Source organism: Oryx dammah, unplaced genomic scaffold (assembly GCF_014754425.2).
Source record: "Oryx dammah isolate SB20612 unplaced genomic scaffold, SCBI_Odam_1.1 HiC_scaffold_26, whole genome shotgun sequence".
In the NCBI taxonomy this organism is placed as follows: domain Eukaryota; kingdom Metazoa; phylum Chordata; class Mammalia; order Artiodactyla; family Bovidae; genus Oryx; species Oryx dammah.
The window spans coordinates 96010468-96020572 of NW_024070210.1; the positions used below are offsets into that span (position 1 = coordinate 96010468).

A 10105-nucleotide genomic window follows, 5' to 3' on the forward strand; every position below is an offset into this window, starting at 1 on the left:
GGTCAGGAAGATCCCATTGGGGAGAGCATGGCACCCCACTCCAGTACTCTTGCCTGGAGAATCCCATGGACAGAGGAGCCTGGTGGCTGCCGTCCACGGGGTCACAGAGTCAGGCACGACTGAGCGACTTGGCATGCATGCGTAGCACGTGCCTGCTGAGTGAAAGACGCCAGTCATGAAAGTACCAACAGTGCGTGATTTCCCTTTCATGAGATTCCTAACCAAATTCACTGAGACAGGGAGTAGAACGGGGGTTGCCAGTGGCTTTCCAGGGGGAAGGGGACAATGGGGGTTAAGTGTTTAACAGTGTACAAAGTTTCAAGTGGGGAAGATGAAGACATTCTCCAGATGGATGGTAGTGATGGTTACACAACACTTTACTTAATGCCACAGAGCTATATACTTAAAATGGTAAGTCTGGTACAAATGTTTTATCACCATAAAAATCATTTTATAACAATCACACTAAGAATGATCAGTGACAGGTAATGGCAGAATACATGTGTGGTGGGATGAACTGGCAATTTTTCCCACTTAATTGGCTAGCACACAGTCATCAAAACAATATAGTGGGTCTGACACACTGATCAAGAGCCCTTTCCTCCTGGCTAACAAAGAGAACAGCGACTGACAGCTATGGATTCCTGCATCAGGAGGCTCCAAGCAAAGCAGAAAAGATGTAAATGCTTCCTGGCATGATAACAGAGCTGGTCTAGTAGGCATCACATGAACTTTGTTCATCTATAATTAAGGCTGTGAGATGTCTGAGATAGATAAAGGCTTTTCTTCTTCAGCTGTGTTACTTCACAGGTTACTTAGGAAACGAAACCAGCTTGATCACTGGTCTCATTAATATAGAGGCTGCACAGAATTGAGCGCTCACTTTTACCTTCATTTGCTGGGCGAGCTCTCCAACCTCTCCAAGAAAATAATTGAGCAGAGGAGAACATCATTGCCTCTCCTGCAGAGGTGAGAGGCAGTGTTCAACCATGCAAAATACAAGTGGGTTCAAGGAGAAACGCCGCTTCCTGTGGAGAGCACGACAGGGATGATGTCATCTGACTGAAAGACTTGAAGAAGAGAAGGCCCGGTCTGACACAGGCATGAGTCCCTCTCTTTCTCTCTGACTTCATCTCCGCTCACTCTTCCCTGCGATCACTCCGCTTGCCTTCTCGCTATTTCTCCACACCAACTGTGGACCCATCTGAGGGATCCTACACCTCTTTCTGCCTGAAACGTTCTTTCCTCAGTTTTTCTCAAACACTCCCTCACTTCATTCGGTTCATCTTCTCCAATGTCAGGTTTGAAAAGAGTCTTTCCTTGATGATTTTATTTAAGATAGCTTCTCCCCATCATTCTTTATCTGCCTATATGGTTTATTTTTTTTTTCATAGACTAATCACAGTTTGACATAATTCATTTATTGTTTATTTCTTGTCACTGCAAAGTATTAATAAACCCACAGGGCAGGAAGCTATCAGTCTTACTCATTACAATATTACCAGAACTTAGAACAGGGGCATACAAAACAACAAACAAATATGTGTTGAAGGAATATGGGCAGAGGAGGAGAGAAAGGAGAGTGCAATGGACAGGTCAGATAGTATCCAAAAAGGACACTCTTACTTTCAAAGGACTGAGCCTGGAAGTGTCTCCCCTTGGAGTCTTAAGAATTTAACACCTGATAGGTAGAATGTTGGCCTTTACTCCTCCTACACATCTTGAGAGTTTCCTGACCCTTTAGCAAAGAAAGCTGTATATCTGTACTGCAGTTCAGATGAGTTGGTGAGAGGAAGGCTGACAGGGCCAGAACTGCCTTGGCTTAGCAGCAGCAGCAGTGAAGAAATCAGTAACCCAAAAGTACAAAGACAATTTCAAGTGCTAAAGAAGGAATCCTTTGACTTTATCACAAAAATTATCAAAGATTTCCCTTCAGAATCAAAAAAAAGGGAAGGACCCTGATAACACTCAGGTTACTTACATAAGTTCAATTCCATGGGGGGAGGGAGGAAAATATATATGGAGAAAAAAAATACATGCAAGTTATTAAAATGCAATTAATATACATTATGCATTTTTAAATATTTAATAACCAAACAGCTAGACATGAGATGATTGGATAGCATCACCAACTCAATGAACATGAATTTGAGCAAACATTGGGAGAGAGTGAAGGACAAGGAAGCCTGGTACGCTGCAGTCCATGGGGTTGCAAAGAGGTGGACATAACTTGGTGACATGACATTAAAATATTTGGATATCTTAAAGCCACAGTGTTCTATAAATCCAATGACAGCTTCAATGCGTTCTTTGTGCTATTAGTGTTTAAAAGGGATATACTCTTCATTGGGATATTCTAGAGAAAAAATTTAAGAAGACATAGAGAAGAAGTACATTAAATAGCAACAGTTATCTATGGGTGGTGAAATCAAGGATGACCTTAGTGATCTTAATACTTACATATCTTTCATGTAATCACAATAAATTTATTTAAAAAATAATAAATAATTTAGCAATCAGCTTAACTAAAGATATATAATACCGCCACCCAATACAAGGCCTTTTTCTGTTCTGAAAGGCAGAAGAGTGGACTATAACATTTTCCTATTTATAACCTTTTCCCCCAAACCCAAAATCACTGTGACGGTGAACATTTCTTCCTTGCAACACAATTGGCAATAGGTTCATTAATCTTAATTTTTAAAAGAGCAAGTCTTTAAGCATACTTCCTACAAAAATTGTGATTATATTAGAATTTGAATTTTTCAATATTCCACTGGTATAAGGAATACCTTGAACTGAGTAATAAGTAAGATTTTTTGTGTCGTGTGTTCAGAACCACATAGTATCAAGAACCAGTCTTGATAGTAACATCCTCAATCTAAAATTACCGAGAATGGGGCTTCCCTGGTGGTCCAGTGGTTCCCAATCTGCTTTGCGATGCAAGGAACACGGGTTTGCCCCCTAGTCCAGGAAGCTCCCAGATGCTGCACAGCAACTAAGCCCACGCGCCACGGCGACTGAGCCGCACTCTAGAGCCCGTGAGCCGCAGCTGCTGGGCCCACTCGCAGCAACTACTAAAGGCCCTGCACCTGTGCTCCTCAACAGGCGACGCCACTGCAGTGGGCAGCCAGCACACTACAGCAAAGGGAAGCTCCCGCTCGCCACAACTAGAGAAAGCCTGCTATGGCAATGAAGACCCTGCAACCAAAAAATAAAATAAATCTTAAAAAAAAATAAAATAAAATTACAGAGAAGAAGAAAATATCTATTCAAAAGAAATAACATGAGCTAACGAAGAGGGAATAGTGGATACTTTTTTGCCTACCCACATCCACTCCTCTCTTCTACCTTTCCAACAGAACACCAGTGTTCTTCATATTTCCACCCTTATCCTCAGCTGCAAGTGAAAGTGTGAAAGTCACTCAGTCGTGTCTGACTCTTTGCAACCACATGGACTATACACTCCATAGAATTCTCCAGGCCAGAATACTGGAGTGGGTAGTCTTTCCCTTCTCCGGGGATCTTCCCAACCCAGGGATCGAACCCAGGTCTCCCGCATTGCGGGCGGATTCTTTACCAGCTGAGCCACAAGGGAAGCCCGAGCTGTAAGGGTGGATCCCAATTATTCTAACCAGAATGGGTAGAACAACCCAGACTGAAGGGAAAGACATAGTCTAGGATTATAGGAACAGATCACTCTCTCCTTGTTGATTTTATTAATTAAAACTGATTTCAAGGAGGAAATCAACCTTTAGATATCAACTTCGTGAAGTGCAGGGCAGAGAAAGAGAAAGAAACTGGATTTATAGTGAAGTAATTGATTTGCTGAATCAAATAATTTTGGAGTTTGTCTATTAGTCTGCATTTCCTATTCTGTATCCTAACAAAGTTCCTTTTAAAGCAAATTGGAGTCGGGTTACATAAAACTCAATTTGTATAGCCAAAAGTGTCCTAACTCAAGTGGAAGGAAATAAAACAATTTTGAATTATCTTGTTAACAAAACAGTCAAACACTATGTGTTAATATGTGTTAATACCTAAATTTAAACTTAGAATTGTTGACATCTCAATCATAAAAATAAGTTTAACTATCCCACTTGCCACAATGTCTTAATAGCTGCAAAAAAAGACATCAGTCAACACCAATGTATCTTTCTCAAAGAAATTTTTGAAAGAAAAATAGTTCAGTTCAGTTCAGTTCAGTTCAGTCGCTCAGTCGTGTCTGACTCCCTGCGACCCGATGAATCTCAGCACGCCAGGCCTCCCTGTCCATCACCGTCTCCCGGAGTTCACTCAGACTCACGTCCATCGAGTCCGTGATGCCATCCAGCCATATCATCCTCTGTCGTCCCCTTCTCCTCCTGCCCCCAATCCCTCCCAGCATCAGAGTCTTTTCCAATGACTCAACTCTTCGCATGAGGTGGCCAAAGTACTGGAGTTTCAGCTTTAGCATCATTCCTTCCAAAGAAATCCCAGGGCTGATCTCCGTCAGAATGGACTGGTTGGATCTCCCTGCACTCCAAGGGACTCTCAAGAGTCTTCTCCAACACCACAGTTCAAACGCATCAATTCTTCGGCACTCAGCCTTCTTCACAGTCCAACTCTCACATCCATACATGACCACAGGAAAAACCATAGCCTTGACTAGACGGACCTTAGTCAGCAAAGTAATGTCTCTGCTCTTGAATATACTATCTAGGCTGGTCATAACTTTTCTTCCAAGGAGTAAGCATCTTTTAATTTCATGGCTGCAGTCACCATCTGCAGTGATTTTGGAGCCCCCCAAAATAAAGTCTGACACTGTTTCTACTGTTTCCCCGTCTATTTCCCATGAAGTGATGGGACCGGATGCCATGATCTTCGTTTTCTGAATGTTGAGCTTTAAGCCAACTTTTTCACTCTCCTCTTTCACTTTCATCAAGAGGCTCTTTAGTTCCTCTTCACTTTCTGCCATAAGGGTGGTGTCATCTGCCTATCTGAGGTTATTGATATTTCTCCCGGCAATCTTGATTCCAGCTTGTGTTTCTTCCAGTCCAGCGTTTCTCATGATGTACTCTGCATAGAAGTTAAATAAGCCGGGTGACAATATACAGCCTAGGTCGGTTTTCATTCCAATTCCAAAGAAAGGCAATGCCAAAGAATGCTCAAACTACCACACAATTGCACTCATCTCACATGCTAGTAAAGTAATGCTCAAAATTCTCCAAGCCAGACTTCAGCAATACCTGAACCATGAACTCCCTGATGTTCAAGCTGGTTTTAGAAAAGGTAGAGGAACCAGAGATCAAATTGCCAACATCCGCTGGATCATGGAAAAAGCAAGAGAGTTCCAGAAAAACATCTATTTCTGCTTTATTGACTATGCCAAAGCCTTTGACTGTGTGGATCACAATAAACTGTGTAAAATTCTGAAAGAGATGGAAATACCAGACCACCTGACCTGCCTCTTGAGAAACTTGTATGCAGGTCAGGAAGCAACAGTTAGAACTGGACATGGAACAACAGACTGGTTCCAAATAGGAAAAGGAGTACATCAACTTTATATTTTTTATGTAAACAAATTCAAAAAAAGGAAAGAACAATACGAGCATTCTATCTAGGGCTTGCATTTGGTTGAAAAACAACTTAATAATCAGATATCGTTTATAAGAATGTTGAGACAATTCATGTACGTAATAGTCTGAAAACGTTCCTGTTTGTACTTTGTGTACACCCTTATACATACACAATTACTTAAATCTGTAGACACAACTACAATAATTCATATAAAAGGAAAACACTTTTATTTTATTATAGATATTCACCAAAGGATATGCCATGGTGCATTAATAACGTGAGAATCATAACCCAAGGGTTTTTTTCCTTGTTGATGGCTATATAAAATATATATCTGGCGGCTTATGAAATATAAATCTCTTTAGTGATTTATAGTAATATACAAATATTGCCAGGCAAAATTAAAACACTGAAGTTTACTGTTGCCAAGTCGCTGTGGCTAAATGTCAATTAAAGAAGTAAAACAAGAAAAACATTTGAATTTCTGCAGTCAAGTTCAAGGATGTGCTTGCATGCTAAGTCACTTCAGTCCTGTCTGACTCTTTGCAACCCTATGGACTGTAGCCTGCCAGGTTCCTCTGTCCATGGAATTAGCTAGGCAAGAATACTGGAGTGGGTTGCCATGCCCTCCTCCAGGGGATCTTCCTGACCCAGGGATAGAACCCGCATCTCTTACATCTCCTTCATTGGCAGGTAGGTTCTTTATCACTAGTGACATTTGGGAAGCCCAGTTCAAGAATACAGGAGGGAAAAACAAAAGTGAATGAATTCTGAGTCCACTCTTGAAATCTTACATGTCTGATTCTAGCAGAATGAACCAAAAACATCAGTTTAGAAAACTGAGGGTGACTTCATATGCCCCATACATTGAACAGCAGGTTGGAGGCACAATCAAATCTAAACATTTATTACAGCAAGAACTGGAAATCTGTACTATTAAAGGGTAAATACAAACTGTTGTATCATAAGGGAGAATAAATGAGAAATGGAAATCCAACGCAGCAAGGGAAACTGGTTGGCATGGTTAAACAGTTTTCATACTCTTCAGTGTCCAATCATTATTGCTGGACTCAAACCTCAGCCTCTTATCAGAGTACAGGAATGGTACCCAAACTGCACCCCTAGATATCCCTCAATAAATTAAATTTAAAACTGTCAATGTTATTGAATATATACTTCTTAAAGCCTGCTTTCAACTAAAAACCAAAACAGTTGCAGTAACAGCTGTTTCCTCATTACTTCTGTCCTAAAGACATGGATTCTTAAAACTTTCAGTTAATAAAAAGACTAAATTTTAAGAGTTGGAAGGAACCTTGGGAAATCATTTCTAAACACACTCCATCTCAAGCTAGGAAACTCTGATGAATGTGTTTAGCAAAGAAATACAGAGTTCTTTATATTTAAGGCTTAATGTTGATTGCTGAGGGTAACACAAATATGTTTAAAAACTGATACCTTCCGTTAAGGAATGTATAGGATGCCCCAAGGAATTATGCTATCTGAAACAGAGTAGTATACCATCATAAAATAAAAACAAAATCCTAAGAACCAAGAGGAATCTTTAAGCAAGATAAAAAGGCTTTAGTGGATGCTTAAGTGATGAGTTACACCCGGAATCTGGACATCTGGCAATGGTAGGGAAGGACACTGCAAGCAGTGAGAACAGAATAAACTCTGTTGCCCCCATACATGGTGGCCTTGCTTCCTCCTTCCGCAGACAGTCTGTTCTTGCCATGCCAGTCCTGATGTTCTTCCAACAGGACAGGTTCTTCCATTCCCTCCTTAGGGCCTTTGCAGCTACTGCTCCCTTTGCCTGGAAAGAATTTCCCCCAGATAACTGCAATGCTGCCTTTCTCACCTCTTTCAAGTCTTTGCTCAAGTATCACCATCTCAGCGGAAACTTATCTATTCTAAAGTGTCACCTTTGCATTCCGTATCACCCTTCCCTGCTTTATTTTTCCCACAGCACCTATTACTATCCGGCATGGTATATATTCTACTTATTAGCTTTGTCTATGTCCCAGCTGAAAAAGCATAAGTTATCTGTTTGTTCACCTCCAAATTTTAAAACACTGCCTGCACATGGTAGTCATGAATTCAATATTTGTTGACAAACTGACTGATGGTATAAAAACTGAATAAATGAATTGATTGAATGAAAAGGATTCCTGCCCTCAAATAGGCAAGCAAATTTATAAATAATCTCAAATTATTCCTGAATGACAAAAATAAACAAACAGCTGGCAAAACTTGATTTATGAAAGAGTAATAACATTTCCTGGCATCCCCCACTTGCTCATGTTCAGTGACCACTAGATTCTTCTTTTACATCTCTTAGCAACCTACTCCCAGCCACACCAGTCATTTAGCAATGGACATGAGTTTGAGCAAATTCCGCGAGATAGTGAAGGACAGGAAAACCTGGAGTGCTGCAGTTCACAGGGTGGCAAAGAGGTGGACATTTCTTCTCGGCTGAACAACGACAAAATAACACCAGACCTGCCACTGTTCCACGTTAACCTTAGTGCTACCTACTGAGTAAAGGTAAAAGATATTTCTGTGGCCGGCGTTGGACAAGAGAAAAGAGGTATTTCTGCATTTCAAATTTGACACATTTTTCTGCACATAGTTAAAGTAAACACTACAGGAGTGGTTACACTGATATTATGGATTAGCCACAAAACCTTCTACTTTGAATAGTGCTTAATTATTAAGTGGAGATATGGAGAAACACATGTTAAAATTCTGTTTCACAACTGGAACATCCTGTTTCTACACTGCAAATGGATGGCAGGGCAAAATGGCTCAAAGAAAGATACCTTCAGGGAACGCTAGCACAGCAATGTATTTAAGGCAAATGGGTAACAATGTAAAATCAAGGGGATTTTTTTCCATTCAGAAAAATCAACTAGAATTTTATCCTGGATTAAAGAATGATGTAGAATTCTTAAACGTATTAGGATCGAAATTATACTATACTAAAACGAAACAGGAGTAGTACAAAATATTCTTTTCTATTTATCGCCAGCAAAAGCAAAATTACGTACGGATATGAGAAATGAGCTCAAGATTTCTCACTTCAACTAACACCTCCACACAGACTGCATTATCATTTCAGGCAAAGTGAAATTGTCACATTTAATTTTTAAAGGCAGGAATGACTTCCATCTGGGATTTATCTGCATAAAAGTGTTAGCTGTGGCACAGTTTCAATATTAAATTGAAAGTTCATTTTCTGGCTCTAAGGAAAATGTCCAATACAAAGTTATATACAACAATAAATAATGCAACAATAAACAAAAGTTATATGTCCACATTAATCCTATCACTGAGAGCCTAATTTTGTGTTTCCACAGTGGTAAATTTTGCCCTCAGATAGGCACACTGGTCTATAACCCTCCATCAAACAATGATAAATTACTTGTAAATTACTGACGTAAAACCTGCGTTTTCCCACAATATTTACACTTCTGAAAGAGTTTAACAAATATTACTATTCTTTGTAAGCAGAAGAAAAACTATAAATTAGGGCAAACCCCCTTACGTAGAAAAATGACAAACCAGTCGCTGAAATGGTCACTTTCAGGTATAGCATCACCGTTCTACTTGATCAAACAACAATCCTCGCCAGCTATTGCAGGAGTAAATAAAATACAGCCGCTAGGGGAAAAGCCACAGAGAAACGTTAGGTCCTCACTTATCTTTGTCGTTAAAAACGAGACACCGGAAAGTCACACTGAGCACTCGATCACGTATGGCAACCTACGGGAGAGACTACAGAGCGTGCAGGTCTCTCCAAACGCAGGAAGCCAAAGTTCCTCCGCGACAAGAGGATTACAGCGGAAAAAAAAAAAAAACAACCACCACCACTAGCCCATCTGTCCACACAGGAGAAGAGAAAGAAGTCAGGCAGGAAAGGCTGGGAGTCGGGGAGGTGGGGCTGCCAGACCAACCGGCTCCGGGCCGTCTCCCTCGGCTGCTAACAGGAGCGGGCTGCAAACCCGGGTGGGCTCGCGCGCGCAGGTGGGGTGCAGCCGCCGGACCCGCTGGGGCCCCGCACCGGGAAGTCTCCAGGGCCTCGCCCGCACAGCCGGGAAGCCACCCAGCCCACAGAGAAGCGGAGGAGCCGCCTGAGAAGAGCCACGTCGGAGGAAGGGAGCGCGGCGGGAGGTGGACACCCGGCACACCCACCCGGAGGCTGACAGCCCGGAGCGCGCGGCGGCCGGGGCGCCAGAAGGGCCGCGGCGCGCCTGAGGGGGTCGCCCGGAGGGCGCTGCCGGCCGCCAACGACTCCCCCCTCGCCCCGATCGGCGGCGGCGGGCACTCACGTAGGGCTGGTAGAACTTGGAGAGCCGCGGCTTCCCGTGGTTGTTAAAGATGAGGATCGCCTTGATCATGGCTGAGCCGGGCGGACCGGGTGGGAACTGGGGGCCAGGGCGGGGGCGGGCGCGCGAGCCTCGCCTCAGGATCTCGCCGGCTGTCCTTCCCCACCCGCCCCCTCCCGCACACGCGCGCGCGCGCGCCCCCGAGATTCGGGGCGGGGCTT

At 42.5% G+C, this 10105-nt stretch overlaps 1 protein-coding gene across 4 annotated transcripts in view; it reads right to left on the bottom strand.

The window, feature by feature from the left end:
- The window catches only part of LOC120852631 (AP-3 complex subunit sigma-1), a 72173-nt gene extending 62086 nt beyond the window's left edge, over window positions 1-10087 (bottom strand). For all 4 annotated transcript variants that reach the window (XR_005718600.1, XM_040225968.1, XM_040225970.1 and 1 more), the window contains exon 1: window positions 9888-10087. Coding sequence is in view for 3 of the 4 variants with exons in the window: in XM_040225968.1 (XP_040081902.1) it covers window positions 9888-9956 (69 nt within the window). In the remaining variant the exon portion in view is untranslated. The remainder of the gene's footprint in view (window positions 1-9887) is intronic.
- Window positions 10088-10105: the final 18 nt, after the last annotated feature.